The sequence below is a fragment of the Amblyomma mixtum genome, chromosome 2 (assembly GCF_055824585.1).
Source record: "Amblyomma mixtum isolate Tamu chromosome 2, ASM5582458v1, whole genome shotgun sequence".
Classification (NCBI taxonomy): domain Eukaryota; kingdom Metazoa; phylum Arthropoda; class Arachnida; order Ixodida; family Ixodidae; genus Amblyomma; species Amblyomma mixtum.
Genome location: NC_143013.1, coordinates 198406450 through 198428699, shown reverse-complemented (window position 1 = coordinate 198428699; position 22250 = coordinate 198406450). Strand labels below are relative to the sequence as shown.

The 22250-nt window shown below is 50.6% G+C and overlaps 1 protein-coding gene across 1 annotated transcript; it reads left to right on the top strand.

The window, feature by feature from the left end:
* Positions 1-3320: 3320 nt before the first annotated feature.
* On the top strand, positions 3321-17185 carry LOC149362166 (membrane metallo-endopeptidase-like 1). Its single transcript, XM_089568236.1, has 3 exons — positions 3321-3646; positions 4952-5147; positions 15227-17185. The coding sequence occupies exons 1-3, from the start codon at positions 3321-3323 to the stop codon at positions 17183-17185; spliced, it is 2481 nt and encodes an 826-aa protein (XP_089424362.1).
* Positions 17186-22250: the final 5065 nt, after the last annotated feature.

Here is a 22250-nt window from a genome sequence, read left to right as displayed (position 1 = left end):
CTGGTAAGATTGCGAAGGGAATTTTTTTGTTTATTAGTATAGCCACACCTCCTCCACGTGTTAACCTGTCTTTGCGCACGATAGCGTAGTTTGGTGGGGCAATTTCTTTGTCACTGATATCGCCAGTGAGCCAAGTTTCTGTGATCGCTATGAAGTCAGGTTCGAGGCCGATAAGAAGAGATTCTAGTGACTCAAGTTTATTGAGAATACTTCGCGCATTTACATTTGCAAAAGTTATCTGTTTCGTTTTGTGGGATGACGGGGGCGTAGGTTTGGTGCTTTGCCATGTTCGTTTTTTTGGCTTGTACTCGCGTTTGTCTCGGGACACGAGTTAGTTGTCGCGTTTGTCTGTGTCTTTACGGGTACTCGGCAGTTGTTTTCTTCATCCCATTGGAACATTTCACCGTTTATGCGTATTTTGTCGAACACTAGTGCAACCTTTGCCCCGGAATCTTTCATTGCTTTCGCACTAGTCCACAACTTTTTCCTTACGTCGCGTACTCGGGCTGAAAAATCTTCACTGATTTTTGTCCGTGTCCGTCGTCCGTCGTCCTGGTTTTGCGCTACTCTTACGTTATGGATCAATACCGACTTGCCCAAATTTCCAACCTGGTGAAACTCTATTAAGGGAATTTGACCCAAAAGAAAAGAGGGCCCCAGGCCCTTGGAGAATGCAGGCTGGCTCCCCGAGCGGCTGCTCTCTTCCACTGCTGGAGGAGGACTCGCTTTGTCCGTTGACGGCCGCGTTTTCGAATGCCGTGGTCGCGTGACCAAGCCGCGGTTCTTGGAAGAGACCACCCCGGGTTCCGATGCGAGAAGAGAGAGGACAGCCGTGACCCTCATAAATATGTCAAGTTCGGGGGGGTGCGTCTTCGGCTGAACAGGAGCCCCGCGTTCGCGAAGAGGCCGGCACCCTGCGGCGCCGAGGGTAGGCCGGAACGCTCGCGTCACTAACAGTTTCCCGGAGTTCGCGGACCCACAGGCCAGCAGTGTCTTGCAACGCAACGGCCTTACTAACGGCTCGAGGCGGCGAGGGAGGCCGGCAAGTTAGCACCAGGAGGGCTCCCAACAGAGGAGGCGAGGCGCTGGTTTAGGGGAACCGTTGCCCTCCGAGGGACACCTGATCCCCTTCGACACATCCCCAACGGGGCCGCCGGCCTTCGCGTCCTAACGGCCGCGGCTTCGTGGAAAAATCGGCGGGCGCCCTTGGTCGGCTGCATGAGCAGCGTCGGCGAAAAACCGTTGGGCGAGGAGGACACCGAAGGAAAGAAAGAGAATCCTCAGAGAGACGCGTTGGAGACAGAAGAGACAAAGGAGAGAACGAGCAGAGACGGGCGATGTGAACGGTGGCAGATCGCGCTGGTCTGTAGTCGGCGAAGCCGGACATGAGGGGTCCGCAGCAAACTGACCGCCAGCCGAGACGCCCAAGAAGCCTGACGCCACAATCCGTCATAGTACCGCCAGCCGAGACGCCCAAGAAGCCTGACGCCTCAACCCGTCATAGTCGCCGAAACGTGGGACCATCACCAGGCTGAGCGCCACCCCACCATAGCAGCCGAGAGCGAGGCACCTGTTGGCCGGACTGCACCGACGCCTGATACAAGACAGCGGTGAGCGGAACCCCCAGTTTCACCTTCAGGCAGACAGTGAATAAATGAGGTTGACCCGGAGGCATTGTGTGTTGGCTCATTTCTCCTCGCTTCAGCAGAACCCGTAGATGGCAACAAATATTGTGTTGCATTGTGACTGACCCCCGACAGGCGGGAACGTCACAGTAGCACGAGAGAATATCACGGAAGGAGAGCAGGCGCTCCGAGGCTCGTAGAGGGGGCTCGACTCCTGCCCGGAATGTGAGACCTCGGGCTAGGGAATGAGCCTCCTCGTTGCCAGGGAGGCCAGCATGTGCTGGCGTCCAGATGAGGGTGATGAGGTGCCGGGGCTGCCAGAAACGTAGTAAACGAGCAGCGGTGCTGGATATGTAGCCCTTGGCATAATTTAAAATGGCAGATTTGGAATCGGATATAATTTTTGTGGCAGATGTAGAAATGAGAGCAAGGGCGATGGCTGCCTCTTCTGCCTCTGTGGTCGAATTGGTAATGATTGAGCTGGAGGTTAGAAGCTTTGCGTTATTGTCGGCTACCGCCAGGGCCATACGGGAGCCTGTCGTATAGTCCACTGCGTCCACACAGACCACCTCATGGCCTAGCTATAATGTTTGTGGAGGGACCGAGCCCTTGCTACTCTGCGTTCCCTGTCTCGCTCAGGGTGCATGTTCTTGGGTATGGTGGTTACGTTGAGGTTAGAGCGGAGGGTAGCAGAAAGGGGGACCCCCTCGGTAGGCTCTGTAATTGAGGTCAGGCTCAACTGGGACAATAAAGTACGACCAGCCTCTGAGTTGGATAGACGGGATATTTGTGCCGTAAAGGTAGCTTCTTTGAGCTCCTCAAAGGTGTTTTGCACACCGAGTTTGAGGAGTCGGTCGTTAGATGTGCTGGGGGGAAGACGTAGATCCGTTCACGTGCAACTACGTAGGAGCGCATTAACCCGGTCTCTCTCCATGAACGTTTTATCGCGGGTGGGGCAGTGCGGGGACCCAGAGACCTAAAGGACTGAACATCTTTGCTTTAATAAAGTTTTCACCACCACCGCCACCGTCTTTTCGAGTTAGAGCCAACAATTTCAGAATAAAAACGCAGAAACATACCCAACAATTCTAAACAGAAGCATTTTGAGCGGAAAACCATTGATGACAGCAATTTTCTCGTATAATGCAAGCTTTCACTCTAACAATGTTTATATCCGCAGATCACCCGACGGCAGTCCTGCATTTTTTTTTCTATTAACGTTTTAGCTATCGTCAACAGCGTTCCCCATTGGTTTTATATGGCAGCCTTAAAAAAAAAAAGATTTTGCTACACGTCGGAAGAATGGACCATTACCAACAATATTTCCAGCACAGTATCTTACAGTTTTCCAATTTTCAAAATTTTTCTCAGAGAATATGGACACGAGCAGGCCCACAGCTGCAGCGACTTTACTGAGCCTAGGCACGCGGCATAGCTCGGAACGCGGAGAAGACGAATCAGCACGAGATAGGCGCGCGGCAGCCTCCTACGAACCGCTGAGCCGCAGCAGTCCACGACCGAGAGCTACCGACTAGCTGTCCGCAAGCCTCAGCTGGGGACCGACCCTTGGTTACCCCGACGAGACGCTGCCCAAAGCGTGAAACCAGCTGCCGCAGCAGAAGTCGATCCACCTCGCGGTGTCACCAGGGCGGGGAATCTTCGTCAAGGGCGCCCGATCTCCACGGCAGAGCGGCCATGGAAGGAGACCAACAGAAGGCGCTCGCTCCGGGCCGGGCTCGCAAGCGGAGCGACGACGGGACACGGCGTGTGCGTCGGCGCCGACGGAAAGACGAGCAGCCCTCGTCGGGCACGACGTCGCGGTCCGGGGGCAGCGGCACGTCCAGTAGGACGCGGCACGCTGGTGGGACGCCTGAAAAGTCGGGGCGCCCGTCTAAGAAGCGTCCTTCCGGGCCAGACGAAGCGACTGCGATTGTGGACGCGACCGGAACACCTGCTCCGTCCGCGAAGGAGGTCGTCCGGGAGGGCGTCACGCGAGACCAGGCCACCGTGGAATGTCTCGGGTGAGCAACAGTTCGAACTATACTGCCAGCAACTGCTGTGCAGTATCGCCTGAGTCAGCTAAGGGCGCTGCGTATGGGGGTAGAGTGCCGATATTGCTCAGCTGCGGCTCAACACTAGTTGTCATAGAGAGCAGGCAGCAACCGCCGGGACGACAGACTTCAATGGCTGAAAAACACTGCCTGTAAACTGGTTCCGCCCACACCGGGGCGTATGTCGAGCCTGTGTTGATTTGATAGTCCCCGGAGACACCTAGCTCAATTTAACCTCGAGAAAAATGAACACTGCCATTTGGATCCAATTGGAATAGAAGAACCAACTGACCTATCCAAATGGAATTAGGGAACCTGCTGGACTATTCGGTTGGAACTATGGAACCGGATGGAATGTCCAGTTAGGAATGTGGAAATAAATTAAATAATCCAATTATAAGAAATAATTCTTAGTATACCAGGGCAACGGCATGAGGCCGAAAGAAGACGGGACAAGGAAATAGTGCTCATGGTTCATTAAGAATTTTGTCTGACCAACACGCCCACGTATTTATGTTGCACACTTGTAAGAGTCAAACCCACATTTAATTCATCAGTCGAGTAGACAGACCTATAAAATTATCGGAAATCGGTGGATAATAATTATAAGGTAGCCAAAAACCTAAGGACCATGGGTTATACTCATAGGAGGAGGAGGTGGTCAAGTATCACATGCAGCAGGGGAAAAAATCGTGTTCTCGTGAATGATTCTCAAAGAGGGCAAGCGTAGCTGGGGGCGTCAGAGGGTCAGGTGGGCGGATAAGATAGGAGGTTCGCGGGGATAAGGTAGCTAAAGCTCGCACAGGACAGAGTTAATTGAAGGGATACCAGATAGGCCTTTGTCCTGCAGTGCACGTGGTCGGGCTGATGACGATGACCCGAACATCTCTGTCGGTTGATCGCGATAAACCCTTTTTTAGCAGAGAACGTGAGGAACGGGATCGACTCGAAGTATCTTAAATGTTGAGCGCACCACAAGAGCGATGTGTAGCGGACATCGGAGTACCGGTGGCGCTGGGTTTTTGGCGCTGCGCTGTCACTTGCGACTTGACTGTGTTCGGTCCACCCTGCGCGCCGCGTTGCCATGTCCTGATTCGTGGCCGCATTTGCACTCTAACCAATCGGCGCACCTAGTGCGCTGAACCTGCTTTCGCTCCCTTTCCTTTTCGCACTCCTTTATGTTACGTCGCCAACGTCAACGACGTAGCAGAGACAGGAAACGTGGTCTCAACAGCTATCGCTGTCAAAGTTGACGAGTTGTTAATGTGTGAGCAGGGCGGCAAGCGCCGGCCCCCCGGCAGCCAGCCACGAGCCCGTGGTAGGAACCGAACCCATGAACATGGTGGCCAAGGACGGCCAGCCCGCTGCCTGCAGCCAGCCGCCGCCCAGCCTCGCTGAGAAGAGGGTGCCGCAGGGACCCGCGCTACATCCGGCCGGCCCGCCCGCCGTATGTCGAGAAGAACGCCAGCAGGTATGCGGTCTGGATTATTCTGGAGCCTGGTGCATGTTCTTCTGTGCACGTAACGCAACCAAGGAACCTCCTGGCGGACGAGAAGCGTCGCCCAGACGCGCCCCAAGAGAGCGACGCGCATTTTTACACGAGGTCGACCAGTGCTGGAGGCGGCCACATTATTTGTGAAAACTGAAAAAATATTAAAAATGAGATGTGTGCAGCGAAGAATATGCGGCTTTGATTGCAGGCTCCAGTCTCCGCAACGGTTTCCTTGGTTGCTAGGTGAAATGCACTTAAAGGAGCTCTCCTGATAAAATGCGCAATTCAAATGTCCTATAGGTCAATTATGGCATCCAAGTTAGAGCGGTCATGGGTGATTTCGACGATTCCACCTAAAATTTGCGATTCCGAGAAGTTCTCCACGGTCGGTTGTGCTTTCAAGTATATGATGAAAGTATTCCAGGAAATTAATCATTACTACTATAGTAGACTCTAAATCGAAAAGAGTCGAGAACGAATTCAAGAAAAAAAGTCTTAATTCTGTAATGTGCGTGCTGCAGGAGCATCGGGACCGTCACAGCAACCTCCGTTTCTCAAGTACACTTACCTCCGTTTCTCATGTACAGTTCTCCATTTTTTTAGTAATATCACGGCAGCGTCGACCAGTCGGCCGTTCAGCGTCCCATGAAAGACAGCAGTGGCGAAACTAACGAGATTGAGCATGCGCTGGGAGCGCTTCCCAGCTGGAGAATCGTATGCTTGGCTGTTCTGTTGATGTGACACAACACCCGCTGCTCGCCTGCTCGATGATACTCTGCACAACCTTCGGGTGGACGGTGCGGTGATATTACTGAGAAAAGATGGAGAGCTATGCGTGTCTCACACTGCATGTACAAACATGTCCAGATCCGTGTCGGTCTAGCAGATTATCATGAGCCAATCTTTCCTTGAGATGTCCTACTGAGAGGAATAGCAGATTATCATGAGCCAATCTTTCCTTGAGATGTCCTACTGAGAGGAATAGCAGATTATCATGAGCCAATCTTTCCTTGAGATGTCCTACTGAGAGGAATAGCAGATTATCATGAGCCAATCTTTCCTTGAGATGTCCTACTGAGAGGAATAGCAGATTATCATGAGCCAATCTTTCCTTGAGACGTCCTACTGAGAGGAATAGCAGATTATCATGAGCCAATCTTTCCTTGAGATGTCCTACTGAGAGGAATAGGGAGGCCGACCTTCGGTTGGAAATGTGCCCCGATCGTCTGCTGCGCTTCTTGGTGCGGACGATTACAGCTGTTTCCTGACGGTAGGAAAATGTTGGCTTGCTAGTATAACTGTTCTGACCCGCTGCAATATTTGGTTTCTAACCTCAAATGTAGCGCGCGTAACACAATGACGGAACGGAGGACACTAAATGCGCCAACTTTCAATTCATTTTAGAGCGCAGCTCTTAGGCGTCCGTTTCTGCGTTTCGCGGCGTCACCGTCGTCGTTGTCCGTTTTAACCAGGAGAGGGTAAAAGCGCAACCTCCTCCCCTTCTGAGCAAGAAACACAAAAAAAAATGGCAGTGGTTTAGCTCTGGCTAAACCGGGTAAATTGCGTAAGCAATGGCGTGCGCGTTCTTCTGGCGATTCTTCGGCGCGTTGCCTTCGCCTGGTAGCACTGCGGCGTTCCTGAGCAGTCAGGTGTTGAGATTCATCAGTGACCGATGACGTGGAACCACTCTGCGAGGTAGAACGTTGTCGCCGAGCTGCATCCTTAGCACGACGCTTTGCAAGACGTTCCTCACACTGTTCTGGCGTCTCTTGTGCACGTTGTCGCTTCTTCCTGTCGGTGTCGCTTCTCCTTAGAGGACTGCATAGCAAAACATTCACACCAAGGTAAGCGCGCATTTATAGACGCTTAACAGCGCGGGAGCATGGGCGCCGCCATATTTGGTCACGTGACCCTTCCGCCACGCTGCCAGGGCGTGCACAGAACGCCATCGCTCGTTCGGCTGCACACCTTGCTGGTCGGTAAATTGGTTTTTGGAGAAAGGAAATGTATCTGTCTCGCATATCTCGGTGGGCACCTGTACCTCGCCGTAACGGGAAGGGAAGAAGATGGGAGTGAACGATGACACCGTATTCACCAGACGCGCCTTTGTTCATTCCAAACTATCGAGCTGGCATGGCGGAGTGGTTAGCGTGCTCGTCTCTCACTCCGGAGACCCTGGTTAGATTCCCCAACTCGACCAATTTTCTACTCGGTGTTATTTTTTATCTATGTGGTCAGACTAGAAATGAGGCTAATTGCTTAACCGATATTATTCGAATGCCATCGATGCACTGCGCGCCAATGCTGCTAACGCCGGCTTCGAAGCCCAGAACTGGCGGGCGGCGGCCCTAGCGGCCATCTGTCGTAGACAGAGCAAACTGCTCGGCGCCGCTGCGCGCAGCGCGGCTGAAGCAACGCTGTTCAAGGTCAACCGTAGTGTTCCTGTATATGCTCCCGCTCCCTGTGGACTATCAACCGTGGCCACCGCCGGGGCCCACGCGACGGCTCGAAACCTGGTGCAGTATTGCTTACGCAATAAAAAAAAAGCAGCGCCGCGCGGAAGGCTCTCGCTGGCGCGCGTCGTAAAACGGGGGAGAAGAAACCCCTGGAGAGCGACTAGCCTTGTGAGTGTGGCTGCCCCCTCTCCCACCGCTCTCTGACGCTGCGCGCGGGGGATTGCCGTCGATTGTTCTGACTGTCCGAGTCGTTTCTACGTGATGTTGACGGAGAGAGCGTAGCCTTGCGTAAGAGATGTCCTCTACCTCTTCACTCGCGCGACGGCGGCGGCGCCGCGGCAGAAAGTTCCAGATGCTCTTCGAAGCCACACCCGGCCTTTGACCAATGAGGGCGCGCGCCCAGCACGAGAAGGAGACTGCACAGCCGACACTGTGTGTATGTGCACGCCTGCCTTGGCGCGAAGAACAGACAGATGTGGAGCCAGAAAATATAAGAAGGGCGTTGACCGAACGAGCCGCCGTTTAAGCTTCAGTGAACAAATTGTGTTTTGTTTGTTCGCCTCTCTCTCTCGTGGTAGCGCACTGTAAGTGGAATAATTCTTTTTGAGGAAAGGAAATGTGCAGTATCTGTCTCCCACAGCTGCGAAACTAATAAAGCGGGGATTGGAATTGGATTTGGTTTTTGAGTAAAGGAAATGGCGCAGTATCTGTCTCACATATATCGGCGGACACCTGAACCGCGCCGTAAGGGAAGGGAGTAAGGTAGGAGTGAAAGAAGAGGTGCCGTAGGGCAGGTCTCCGGAATAATTTAGACCACCTGGGGATCTTTAACTTGCACTGACATCGCACAGCACACGGGCGCCTCTTGCGTTTCGCCTCCATCGAAACGCGGCCGCCGCGGTCGGATTCAAACCCGGGTGCTCTGGCTCGGTAGACGACCGCCTTACCACTGAGCCACCGCGGCGGATGGGATTGGAAAGCAGGGTCCAGCTTCCACACCATATCCACAGTAACCTTATCGTTACCCCTCTTCCTAAAAATATGCACCCAGAGTATCATGTCGCTCGCCGCAAGCACAGGGCTAAGTCTCTGCACAAAAAATATTTAACAGATCAGACAGCAGTCTATGTCGACGCCGCTGAATACCCCGACCGCGAAGCTTTTTCGCTCGCGGTTGTAAACTACTGTGGACGGCCGCTAGTTGCGTGCTCCATTCCCGTCAGATTGCCTGAAGAGGCCGAGGAGGCGGCCATAGCCTTGGCGATGGTCTCCACTTCTGCAGAAACCATCTTCAGCGACTCTAAATCGGCGATTCGTAGTTTCGCCAAAGGCCGGGTCTCCCCTGTCACCCTCTCTCTCCTCCACTCCACCAAACTTCAACTCCGCCCGATCCAATTGATCTGGGTCCCTGCGCACTCGTCGCATCCAGGCAACGAGGCGGCCCACAATTATGCCCGAGGATTCGTCGACCGGGTTGTGGTGTCGCCCGTCCTGCGGACGGCGAGAGATCGTATGGTCACATTTCATGACATAACCATGCACTACCGCTTAGGTAGACTTCTATATCCCCCCGCACATAGTTCTCTCACCAAACCCCAAGAAGTTGCGTGGAGGCAACTCCAAACGAACACCTTCCCCAACCCCGCGATATATGCCCGCATATACCCTGGGGTCTACTCCCCTTCCTGTCAAATGTGTGGCCAACATGCCACTCTATCCCACATACTCTGGGCTTGCCCTCGGGACTACCCCCCTAGAGGCTTGCAGCTCTCGAATCCAGACCAGTGGGAGGCCGCATTGCTCAGCTCCGACTCGGACACACAGATCCGGGTTGTGACAAGAGCCCTAGAAGTCGCCGAACGCCACGGGCTCATGGCCACTTGATGGGGCTATAACCCCACACCGTCAGATACATCTGTCGACGAAAATAAAGTTTATCCTCCTCCTCCTCCTGGAAAGCAGAGGGCAAATTGTATAAATTGGTTTTTGGGGAAAGGAAATGCGCAGTATCTGTCTCACACATCTCGGTGGACACCTGAACCAGAGGGAAGGCGCAGAACTGCCCTCTTGAAACAGCGGGCGCCGCAATCGTGCTTTATGCTACGTGTCGTGGCGGTAGTGACAGATGTGCGCTGCATGCTCTGCCATTGACAACGTTGTGCCAGAAACGCTGCCACTTGCCAGGGTGGAAGTGGCAGGGCGGGTGTGAACTTTAATTTAGATATATAGACAAGCGGGAATTTCTTACCACTTATGCGGGAGAACATCCTGTTCCTCTCGCTCGTAACGACTGCCACAGCTTTGACATTACCTCGCGAAACACATGCGCAGACCTCGTCTTTGAGAACCAGGTATTCGTGCAGCAAGTCGAGCATATATCCATCTATTTCTCCGTCCACAAGCTTCCTTCATGACAATCAAGAACTGTTAGTGGGGTGTTTCCTGAAGAAGGAATAGGTGTGAAAAATAACAAGTGTTCTGTAAATGTACATACATATTTTGCTGGAATTTTTTGCCTCAATCTATCGAAAAGCTGAAAGAGCTGATGAGCTGCGCTCAAATTTCGCATTAGGAAGTAATGTAATCGTCGGCAATTTTTTATTCACTGCAAGTGATGTTTAAAAATAAACTTTGATTTGATTTTGATGTGGCCTCATCCTCCTCGCATACGGGAGGAGCTGGGTTCGATCCCCAGCCCCCTGGGTACCAACCGGTTTTCCAAAAGGTGCAAGATTTTCCCCGGCAGGTGTGCAGCTTTTCTGGGGTGACCTTCTTGGGAAAAAGGTCTTCGACCAAACCGCTGCCGTCGGTTGCTCACGACGACAAATGCAGAACTTGTAACAGAAACCTGTGAGAAAACCTGTGCTCGCATTGAACAGAAATCACTTTGTGGTGTGTTCTCGGTTCTGTCGTTGTGTTACGGGCGCTGCATTTGTCTTAGCAAGCAACTACCGTAATCAAGTGGTGTTTTTAGACAGGAACGCTACGAAGCACAAGGCAAGTTACGCTATCCTTTCTCGGTCGTTTTTTCTTTTGAGAACGTAGACAAGAACTTGGTGCTCTTTTAATCTGAAGGAGCTATCGGCACAGTTCTCGGTCCTTAGTTTCCGCCGCACGTTGTTCACCATTATGGAGAGAACAGAAAAGGAGCACAGTACTTCCTCCTTCGCGAGATGCTCGCGGCCTACAGGGCGCTGGGAATCATCCCGGACAGTCTCGAAGCGCTCCTGCGGCCGCGCGGCAGTGCGCGCACCCGTGGCAGAACAATGGTGAGCCTCTGTGCGTTCATCGAGCAGGCGGGCTTGACTTCCCGCTTGCTCTACGCCAGGTAGTGCACGCGTGACGCGAACGCTCCGTGGATGCTACCTCGGACGGTATACGCGGCCGGGCGCCCCACCTCGGCCGCTAGTGCAGTGTGCCGCGCGCGCGATTAGTCCGAGACAGGACGCTACGTGCGCGTGGCTATGTACATAGAGTTTACTTCTTTTGTAAGTGATTGTGCGCAGTGGCCGCTCGCGCGCACTTATTTTCGGACAAAGCTTGGACATTAGCGCGCGATCGGCGCGAACTTGATTACTTTTGTATTTTGTAAATAGTGTACAAAGCTCTCCCTTTGTCTTTTCTTGCTGTCACTCCCCTCTATACTTCTCCTCACTATCCTCTCCCTTTCTCTTTCATTTCCGCCGGCTGCAGCTCGGGTGCTTAAGATATTAGATATCAATTGCCGCGGCCGGCAACACTCTTTTGCTTCACTTTTTTATTTTATGCGAAGCATACTAGCCGCACAACCGAGCTCTTCCTTGCTGCGCCGCGCGCGGCCGCGTAGCTACCACTTGACCTACATCGGCGCACCACGTGATATGACGTCACAACAGCTGTGAAAGCTGGGGCTCAACTCGTGCGCTCGCTTGCCGACGCGCAGCCTCCACCGGCGGCCTAACTCCCGCTCCTTCCGCTAGGGCCGCTGACGTCACAACAGCTGTGAAAGCAGAGGGGCTCAACTCGTGCGCTCGCTTGCGGACGCGCAGCCTCCGCCGGCGGTATGCTTCGCATCCTAGGCTTAACCATAAGCGAAGCCAGGCCAGTTTTTTAAATAGACCACTACCACCACCACTTCCTCCTTCAGAGCTTCCCTTGGGCGCTTTCCTTCTTGCGTGACTAAAATGAAGCTGCGTAGTGCGACCAGGTGTGGATTTGTTGGCGCCAACGTTTCAGTGTGAAGCAACTATCAAGCTGCACCACATTTGTTCGTGCCCTTCGGTTTCGGCTCCCAATATTTTGGTTACGTCTTGTAACAAATATGCCGTCTTCCATTTTTTTTTACTCCTCCATCGTGAGATGCCATTTTATTTTTTTTTTCACAGAAGCATAGCGTGGCTGGATTCTCTTTGCACAGAGCCCTCAGACAAGGTCCTGAAGAGGCGGTTAAAAAATAACGCTAACAGAAGGAAGGAAAGCGTCAGTGTCGCCTTGCACGTTTCCTTCGCTTCTGCTGACTCTTCGAAAGTACCTTCCAACTGGCCTGTTTTACACTTCTGACAACCGTGCTCGCGAGGTTCTTGGTATAGTTTCTTGAGAGAGTGAACGATGCACTCCATCCATTTATGGTGCGTGAACATTGCGCGTGCACATTTCAAGATACAGGCGGCTCAATTTAGTCCGGAGCCCTCCACTGTGCGTACTGCTATTGCCGCTTCCTCGGTTTTGGCACGGATATATATGAAGCCATGCCGCGACTGCCAGCGGTGAAAGACGCCACGCATGAAACCTGCCGGGCTTCACCAGCCCATACCACCGCCTAAAGTGGGCACGGACATGCTGTGCCCATTCCCAATGTCGTCCTCGGGGAACAGAATTGTCGTAGCGACTACTTAACGCGGTACGCCGAGACACTGCCGCTTCCCCGCGCCACTCCTGCCGAAGTGGTTCAGCTTTTTGTAGCATCTATAGTCTTGCGTCCCGGTGGACCATCTGCCGTCATAATGGACCGCGGAACCGCTTTTACAGATGACTTAAAGCGGCCTCTTTTCGAGCTTACCCACACCAGCCACAGGAAGACCGCAGCTTATTATCCGAAATCAAACACATTGACTGAACGCCTCAACCGGACACTCGCAGACATGCTTTCTATGTTCGTCGATGTTGAACATCGCACGTGGGATGAAGTTATCCTGTATGCAGGAGGCGGCTTTCGAACGTTTTTCAAAATGTACTACAGCATTCGAAACACACAGCTTTTAAAGCACGCACGAGGTACAGGAACAGCGTAGACAATGCAAACAATGGGGAGGGGGGGGGGGGGGGAGGGAAAAAAGACGAGAAAGGAAAAAGGGAATCGGTGACAACTTCAAACGCGATTCCATAACGTGGATGCAGGTGTTCGGATGGAGGGAACGACAGAAAATAAAAAAAAGGAGGGGGGGGGGGGAGCAGAAGGGAAATTTCTTTCTCCACCACCTCATGGCTTTCTTATAAAGACAGGGGAGTGAACTTCGAGGTGTCGCTTATTACCGAATTTCGGCGACAAGCGTGAAGCGCTTGACCCCTGCTCAGCAAGGAGACATTTCAAGAGAAACTAGTAGGGATGGAAGTCAGGAGGAATGCCAACAAAACACCTCATAAAAAAGAATAAAACGCTACTGCACAAGACTGCAAAATCCCACTCAGAGGAGCGTTGTGGCAGCACAACAGGATACAAAATATATGACATCAGCAAAAATCCCACTACACGAGCACTCCATACCCACTCAAAAAAAGAAAAAATAAGAGATAGAGACAAGGCTAACAACAAATGCAACACCGGAAATGAACTGCAGTGAGTCACAAGTACAATGTACCGTTAGACAAATGGAACTGCATGACTATTCAGGGTTAAACAAATGTAATTTTCCACTTCGCGTGAGCGCGCGCAGAACAACATGGCAGTTCATCAATGTATGAAAAGAACAGGGACATAACAGCAAAAATGACAATAAAAAGAGGGCAAAAAAGAACAAAAATGCCTGACAATACAATACAATGCATGCCATAAAAATACAATGCAATTCAATGCATAAGAAAGAATAAACGACGTCGATAGCAATGCTTGCTTTGCTTTTTTCCACCCTTTCTGTCAGTCTCTACTCCCAAAATGTCTTGGATAATTATTTGTTACTCTATTAGGGGTGTAAGCATGATAGCCAACCTACTGTTTCATTGATGCCACTAGAGACTGTGCTAAATTTGTGAATCAGGTACGATTCACAGCTCTCGCGCTCATAATATGTTTTGAACTCCGATTGGAGTAAAAGCTGTAAAGTTATCGAATGAATGCCCAAGGTTGTTTATGTGTTTTGAAAGTGGGATATTTGGCTGCGTCCTCACATATGATCTGTGACTGTTGACGCGAATTCTGAACGGTGTAACTGTTTGTCCCGCGTACTGAGCTTTACAGGTGCCATATTCCAGGAGGTAGACAACTTTACGGCTGTCGCATGAGAAATTACCTTTTACCTGGAATGAGAAGGATGACACTGTGCTTCTGGCACCAGTAGTTGTGGCCACCATCGGACAGAGTTTACACCTAGGTTTACTGCATGGCGCACATCCTCTGAAGCTGCTGTTGCCGTTTGTCGACGATGTTATCATATCACGGATGTTGGTTGCACGCCTGTACACAGTCCGGGGGGGGGGGGGGGGAGAGGGGGGAGCAGGGGTGACTTCTTTCATCCTTTCACTCTGTAGAAGGATGTTGTGGTGTTGCTTAAGAATTGCATTAACATCGGAGATTGATGCGGAATGTGCAAGGACAAGATAGACTTGATACTCTGGGTGTGGCTACTTTTTGCCATTTATGAGTTCGCGCCGGTCAAGCTTTGAAGCTTTCTTGTTTGAATCGTCAACAACTGACAAAGGGTGTTTCTCTCATGCTAGGTCTGTTCGGGATTGCTCACAGTTTGGTTCAAAGTTGCCCTCTTTAGAGCAAATCCTACGGAAACGCAGGGACAGATTGTAAGCGATGGAAGAAGTTTTACAATGTTGGGTGCGACTGTTCTGGAAGTGTAAGTTCTGGCGTCGGTCTGTGGGTTTTCTGTAAAGTATTGTCTCAAGTTTGTTTATCGTGATGGTTTCAGATTCTAACTCTCAGTGACCTTTAGGTGGCAAGATAAGACAGGCATCTCACAGCTATCCATTGATGTTTGGGGCGCTTAAACCTCTCAGGCATGTTCGAAAGGAAGCTCAAACTGCGCCTTCTGAAGCCATTTCCAAAATTATACCAACCTCGTTCTCAGCTGTTCAGCTGTACGGGCAGCACAGGGCACCTTCGTTTACGAGCATTCGGGAGACTAGCACAAACAATGCATCTACAAAATCAAACACGTCAGACAAGGCATACGAAAAGAGACGCGAAGCGTGCAGGCGGCGGGCACTTGTGCCCTTTCAAAAGCGCGATGCCAGTAGTTGGCCTGCTTGGTGGCTGGACCGCCTGCACGGCTACGTGGACTGCTTAGGCGTATGTCCTTGGCTGTGTGGCCACAGACGCGAGGTTTCGCACGTGCGGAAGCACGTTACTTCACACAGTGACTCACATCATTCCTTTTTCTTCTTTTTTGAATCCCGCAGGGAGCTCCTTACACCAAGTGCACCACACCCCTCTTGGTGCGCTCCTCACTGGTGGCCGTTGGCATTCTCTCTGCGTGGGCCTTGCTGTACATGCGTTTCATTGACAAAAAAACAGAGGTTGCGGGTAGCGTGTGCACTAGCACTTCCTGCACGGTATACTCCAGGTGGCTGCTCGACTCCATAAACGACTCCATCGACCCGTGCCTGGACTTCGCGGGACACGTGTGCCACGGATGGAACAAGAAACGCGCGCTGTCCGTGCGGGAGGAGACGTTCATGGCAGCCTTCGACCGAATGTCCCGCCTGGTTAGAACCGTTATCATCCCGGACGTCGGCCAGAACAGGCTCCAGCGAGCAGCCCGCTTCTACCGGAGCTGCGACCGAGTCCTGAAAGGCGAACGAGACGAGCTGCAACAGGTCAAGGAAGCGCTTCGGAAGGCCGGTCTCGTCTGGCCAGCCGTTGCGAAAAGCCATGACACACTGCACTTGCTCCTGTATGTGGCTCTGAGGCTCCACTGGTCCGTTATGCTTCCTATGGAACTGACTCAGCGAGAGAATGGCACCGTCGTCGTGTTTCACTACCCAACCGATCTGATATCGATCGTGAACAAGTTCGTGGACTTGTCGGCACCAGGAAATGCGATGTCTTACGTACAGTCACTGCGCGACGCATTTGGAGCGAATAGCAGCGACTCCGGTGAAAGTATTGAGGAAGTGCAAAAAATGCTGCGAGATGAAGAATATGCCATAGTAACGTTACACAAGGACTTCACTACCAGCAGCGAGCCGCAGCCTATAAACGATTCTGTGCTCTACAATACCGTGCCAGGACTAACCGAGGCGCGCTGGAAATCAGTATTGGGCTCATTCGGCATCGTCACCAGTGGACCTCTTACTTTCCGAACTGAGCTCACCACATATGTCCCAGCATTCTTCAAGGTTTGGAAGGATATCGGCGACAAAGCAATGCATCTCCTCCTATCCTGGATGACTGTTCAACTGGCTGCCCTTTATGCAAATCGTCGCCTGATTTTGAACTTCTTCGGTGTCAAGGACGCAGAGCTTCGTTACGGTGCTTTGTGCTTCAGCAAAGCTTATAGCCTGTCCGGGAACGCCGTCTTTTCGGCTTACATCAGAAACATGCTTTTCGGCAATGCCCGAGCTCAAGCCGAAGACATAGCGATGACCGTTCGCCAGTCTTTTTACGAACGACTGCGGCACTGGTCCGCGTTTAGCGTGAACTATTCGTTCATCTCAGATTGGAACTACACAGGAGTCGTGTTCCGGGTCTTTGATGACGCCCCGGACAGCGACGGCTACGGCACTGCTGGGTCCCCGGGGAAGCCCACTGTCGACATGACGGACTCGCTCGTCCAAAACTGGATCAACGGCGCGGGCTTACTCAGCTCGACCTCGTCCATCGGATCGTCTGCCGCTATCGAGAACTTGCGGTTCTATATGTGGATGAACGACACCGTGTTGCTGCCGTACGTTTTCGCCTTCCCGCTATTCGACAGGGACTCCACCTTGGAGATGAACTACGCCGGAGTGGGAGCGGAGCTCGCCCGAGCAATCAGCGACTACTTCGTGCGCGCCTACAGGGACGACCATCCCGTTGAAGATGTAAAGCAATTCATGAAATGTGTGGCCAACTCATCAGCACGAAGAGCAGCGGACACGGCTGCGGTGAACGCAATTGGTGCCGGACCATTGCTCGACGCCTATCGCAGTCATTCGCAAGCCAGTCTGCGCCGGTTGCCCGGACTAGAACACTACACCGGGGCGAAGCTGTTCTTCGTAGCGTACTGCTATGCTAAATGCTTGGGCACCTCGGCGGGAGCCGCGGACGAAGCCGACTGCAACGACATTCTTCGCCATGTGCGGGGGTTCGCTCAGGTATTTGCGTGCCCGCCTGGGACACCGATGAACCCGGCAGCAGAACGGTGCGAACTGTTTTGATGACTTGTTGATAGAAAAGACGGCAAATAATTATCGGTGAAAGCATGGCCGAAATCCGCGCGCATTCGCATGGGCACCGGGATGCACCAACGCTGCCCGTACCTTAATTCTGAGTGCTAGTTTCAGCACATTCAGTTATTACCTTAGGTTTTTAATTAAGTGACATTGTCAAGTAGAATTTGCATCCAGAAATTTGAGCATATGCATTTGGCAACACTTTTTTATTATCTGGCAACGTGTTTTACCTTTGACATTGTAATTCGAAGCGGACGTTATTGCATTAGTGATAGATGCTGGCTGGACAGTATTGCCCAGTAATGTCGCGGTTATGCGCTGTTTGTGCGAAGGTATTCTTGTAGTTCACATGTTTTTGTGCCAGTTGCAAGCTTTCATTGAGAGATACCTGCCTGCAAAGTTGCTTCTTTCATTCTGCTTTGTGATTGCACAAGCTTTGACGAAATCTTGATTCGTGGAAAAAAAAAAGATATTAAAGGTAAGGACACATTAGTGTCAGTCCTCGTAGCTCAGCGGTTCAGGTTCTGCACATACTCCGTGTGGCTGGAACTTTATACGGGTGGTGTCACTGACGTTCCTATTGCACCGTCGACCCCATGAAACTGGCGCGTGATATTCAAAGGAAGATCCGGGACTTCCCTGGAAAGTGGGCGCCCGAGCAAAATCTGCTCCTCAGCCTGACTACGCCCATTGCAGGGCAAAGGCCGCTCCCATGTCTCTCCAAATGACCCTCTCCTTTGGAAACTGCGGCCACCGTACCGCCGCAAACTTCATCCGCCCACCTAACTTTCTGCCGCTCCCTGCTACGTTTGCCTTCTCTTGGGATCCACTCCGTTACCCTTAAGGAACTGTCGTTATCTTGCCTTTGCGTTACATGCCCTGACCAAGCCCATTTGTTCCTCCTGATTTTATTCTCTGCCGCGAATGTCAGCTAAAACCGAAAATAGGAGAGCGCGGTAGCGCGTAAAGGAACAAGTAGAGAACGAAGCCAAAGGACCTCTCCAGCTAGGAAAAATCGGCTGATGGTGAAACAAGGATGACGCACGCTGCCCCGCTTGAAGGCCACAAACAGGAGAAGACGGGGACACATTCAGCAGCCAAATGCCGTGATCACTACCCGCCCCTATTTCCTTGCTGTGCGGCAGGTTATTTTGCCTTCGCATTACATGCCCTGCCCAAGCCCACTTCTTCCTCTGGATTTCGACTAGGATGTCATTAACCCACGTTTGTTCCCTCACCCACTCCGCCCGCTTCCGATCTCTTAACGTTACACCTATCGTTTTCCTTTCCATAGCTCGCTGCGTTGTCCTTAACTTAAGCTAGGCCCTCTTTGTTAGCCCCCATGTTTCTGCGCCATAGGTGAGTGCCAGTAAGGTAAAAGTGTTGTAAGGTGCGATTCATGAGCTGAGAGAACCTGCAATGTGCGCTCTACCCCGTTCTCATTCTTCTAGTTATTTCCCTCTTATGATCCGGATCAGCGGTCACAATGCCCTAAGTAGACATATTTTGTTACTCGCTACTAATTGCTAACTGGTGTTCCCTTGCTAGACTGTCGAACATTACTTGGGTTTGCTGCGTATTAATTTTAAGCCCACCCGTTCTGCTCGGCCTGTTTAACTCATCGATCATGCTTTTGCAGTTCATATCCTGTGTGACTTAGCAAGCCAATGTCATCGGGGTATCACAAATTACTTAGGTATTCTCCATTAACTCTTATCAGCTGTTCCCATTTCAGGCCCCGGGATACCTCCTATTAAGAGGCGGTGAATAGCATCAGCGAGATCGTGTTTACCTGGCTGGTACCTTTCTTTATTGGAATTTTATTGCTGACTTTATGGAGGACTATGGTAGCTGTGTAGTCGTTATAAATATCTTCCAATATTTTCACGTAACACTCTTCTACAACCTGATTACGCAATGCCTGCATGACAGCTGAGGTTTCCACTGAGTCAAATCGTTTCTAATTAATGAAGGCCATACGTGTATAGGGGTTGGTTATATTCTGCGCATTTCTCGATCAACTGATTGATAGTGTGAATATGGTCTATTGTCGAGTATCCTATATGAAAACATGCCTGATCATTTGGTTGATTGAAGTCTAAGGTTGTCCTGACTATATTAGCGATTAGCTTAGTAAATACCTTGTACACAAGCTATACAAATTTCTTTTTATTACAATCAGTCGATCTATTTTCTGTCCAGTGAAGTTATAAACCTGTTAACATCGTTAGCATCTTTAGAACGACGAAGTATTAACCTGGAAACAAGAAACACATTTTCTGAGGCGTTAGCTCAGTTTATTGCAGTTCAATCTGTCACCATCTCCATCCGTTCTGGCAGCGAAGCCTGCGTCTGTTTCAGCTTCTGCCGCTACTGCTAGCAGCTCAGCATCACCTCCTGATGCTTCCCAGGTCCCACCTAACATCTCTCTACCTAGCAATGCATGTTGCACCGATATCTGCACAACAGATGTTGAAATGTCGTGTTCTACGCAGAAGCGTCGTGCTTCCTCGTCTCCATCTAAATCTAGTTCTCATCAGCTGAAAGCTAGAAAAGGACCACCAAAACTTCTTCCCAATGCTGATATCCTCAAAGAGGCAGTGTCTGCCTCTTCAATTGGTCAGTAATCATGGCAGGCATCAAAGTGTTACAATGGAATTGCCGCTCGGTATTCTCTTCTCTTCCAGATCTAGAACTACTTATTCGGAAACACAACCCTGATATCGTGCTTTTACAAGAAACGTGGTTATCACCTTATAAATCATTTTCAATGAAAAACTTTCGAGTTTTCAGATTAGATCGAAATGCTGGTAGGGGAGGCGGATTGGTAATCATGCTTTCTAAACACATATGTCATCAGGCATCTATCTCTAACAAAATTCTTCTCCCTGACTGTGAGCTTTTAGCGCTCAAAATTTCATTTCCGCAGTGTGCTGATATTACAATTGCTAATACCTACTTTCCTTTAGGTGTACAGAGGACAGACTGCTTAGACAGCTTGGTGGCTGGCGCAAGTAGTGTAGTTATTGCGGGAGATTTTAATTCCCACCACAGTGAATGGGGAAGTCGCACTGATTCCTGCGGCCAGCTTCTCTGGTCGTGGCTGTCTGCAAATGCTGTACGCTGCTGTAATTCAAGAGATATAACATTTATGCGAGGTGGTGCTCGCTCAGCCATTGACTTAACATTATCGGCAGGTAGGCTTGAGGTGACTGACTGGTTGACAGAAGATTCGGGTACTTCTAGTGACCACTTTCCTATAACTTTCACTATCCGGTTATCTCCGCACAAAAATAGCTGTGTAAACCATAAATTTGTCAACCACAATATTATAAGTTTGATGTCCGCCTCACTTGCCTCTATAGTCAGTACTAGCCGGGATGACAGAGCTCAGCAGGCGGTTTCATTTTTGCAAAGTGCAGTAGACCATGCAATATTCACTGTGCCCGCAGCAGTCTCTAATAAACAGCCGTCTCCCTGGTGGACACAAGAATGTGAGAAGGCCTATCGTTGCAGAAAAGCGGCCTGGAAGAGGCTATCCTGCAACCAGAGTCCAGCAAATTGGTTAAATTACAAATTTTTCTCTGCATCTTTCAAAAGAACAATTGCAAAAGCCAAGGAGGACTATAACCAAAATTTGAACACTTATCTTTCAAATCCTCGTAATCGGAAGGCCCTGTATAGATTTATGCAACGTAACAAGAGTTCTCCAGTCCCTCACCTTAATTCTTCAACAGTGTTATCCCCCCAACAGGCTCAGGAAACCCTGGATAGTATTGCTCAGGGACTAGCGGTACGTTTCCAGACTCAAAGAAATGTCCCTTTGCGCGCAATCACACCCTCTTCAGATTATACCGAGGTTGATGCGTCAGAGCTCCTCTCAGTCCTAGCAATGATGCACCCTGCAGCTCCCGGGCAAGATGGTGTCACTGTTGGTATGATTAAAATTTTAGCCAAGGATTTCACAAGCAACCTCTTAGATATTGTCAATACTTCATTGAACAATGCATGGATTCCAAGCATTTGGAAGATAGCGAAAATTATTTTATTGAGGAAAGATACTGGTAAAGGGTTCGTTTTAGATAATATTCGGCCAATTGCACTAACTTCAAATTTAGTCAAATTAATTGAAAGGGTAGTGCACAGCCGTCTCACAAAACATGTTCAGGATGTTAATGGCCTTAGCCCAGCACAGATTGGCTTTCGTCGCGGATGCTCTATATGGACCGCGCATGTGGATCTTGAGAGTAGAATCCGGCTCTCGATACGCAGAAGAGAAGTTTCAGCCTTGGTGACTCTTGATGTAGCAAAGGCCTATGATAGTGTAGAACATACTATTTTACTTGACAGACTTGCGCAGTTACATCCTCCAACCTACATTTATGCATGGATATCTGAATTTCTAAAGGACAGATGCTTTTACTGCGCAGAGGGTACCCTACGTTCTAATACTTACCATCAATCAAGAGGAGTGCCGCAAGGCTCGGTACTATCACCGCTGCTTTTTAATATTTTGGTCAGTGACATCCCCATCCGTCCTGATATAACAGTTTTTGTGTATGCAGACGACATAGCTTTTTTCGCCTCGGCCACGGATATCCATTCGCTTTACCAGATTATGCAGGGATATTTGGATGCTCTTGGAGTTTGGTTGCACCGTATTAATTTATCCCTGAATGTTGACAAATGTGGCACACTGGTATTTCCTCCAGACACGCCTTTGTACATTTCATTAGCCCATCACTCTAATCTGATTCCACAAGTGGAATCTGTTACATATCTAGGTGTTACTTACCATCCAACCTTAGATTGGAGCCTTCATATCAAGAACAACGTGCGTAAAGGAGAACGCGCTCTAGGCCGGCTGACACGAATCGCCAATAAAAGGTTTGGGATGCGCCGCGACACATTATTGTTACTTTACAAAGCTTATGTAAGACCTATACTTGAATTTGGTTGCGTTTTGTTCTCTGGTAGCGCAAACTACAAGGTCCAACCCCTAATCTTACTGGAAAGGCGCGCTCTACGTCTCTGCCTTGGTCTCCCGAAA

Excerpts from the sequence above, each read along its gene's own strand:
- LOC149362166 (XM_089568236.1), top strand. The coding sequence starts at position 3,321 with ATGGAAGGAGACCAACAGAAGGCGCTCGCTCCGGGCCGGGCTCGCAAG. Across the intron at positions 3,647-4,951 it reads GCCACCGTGGAATGTCTCGG|GGCGGCAAGCGCCGGCCCCC; the intron begins GTGAGCAACAGT and ends ATGTGTGAGCAG. Across the intron at positions 5,148-15,226 it reads GTCGAGAAGAACGCCAGCAG|GGAGCTCCTTACACCAAGTG; the intron begins GTATGCGGTCTG and ends TGAATCCCGCAG.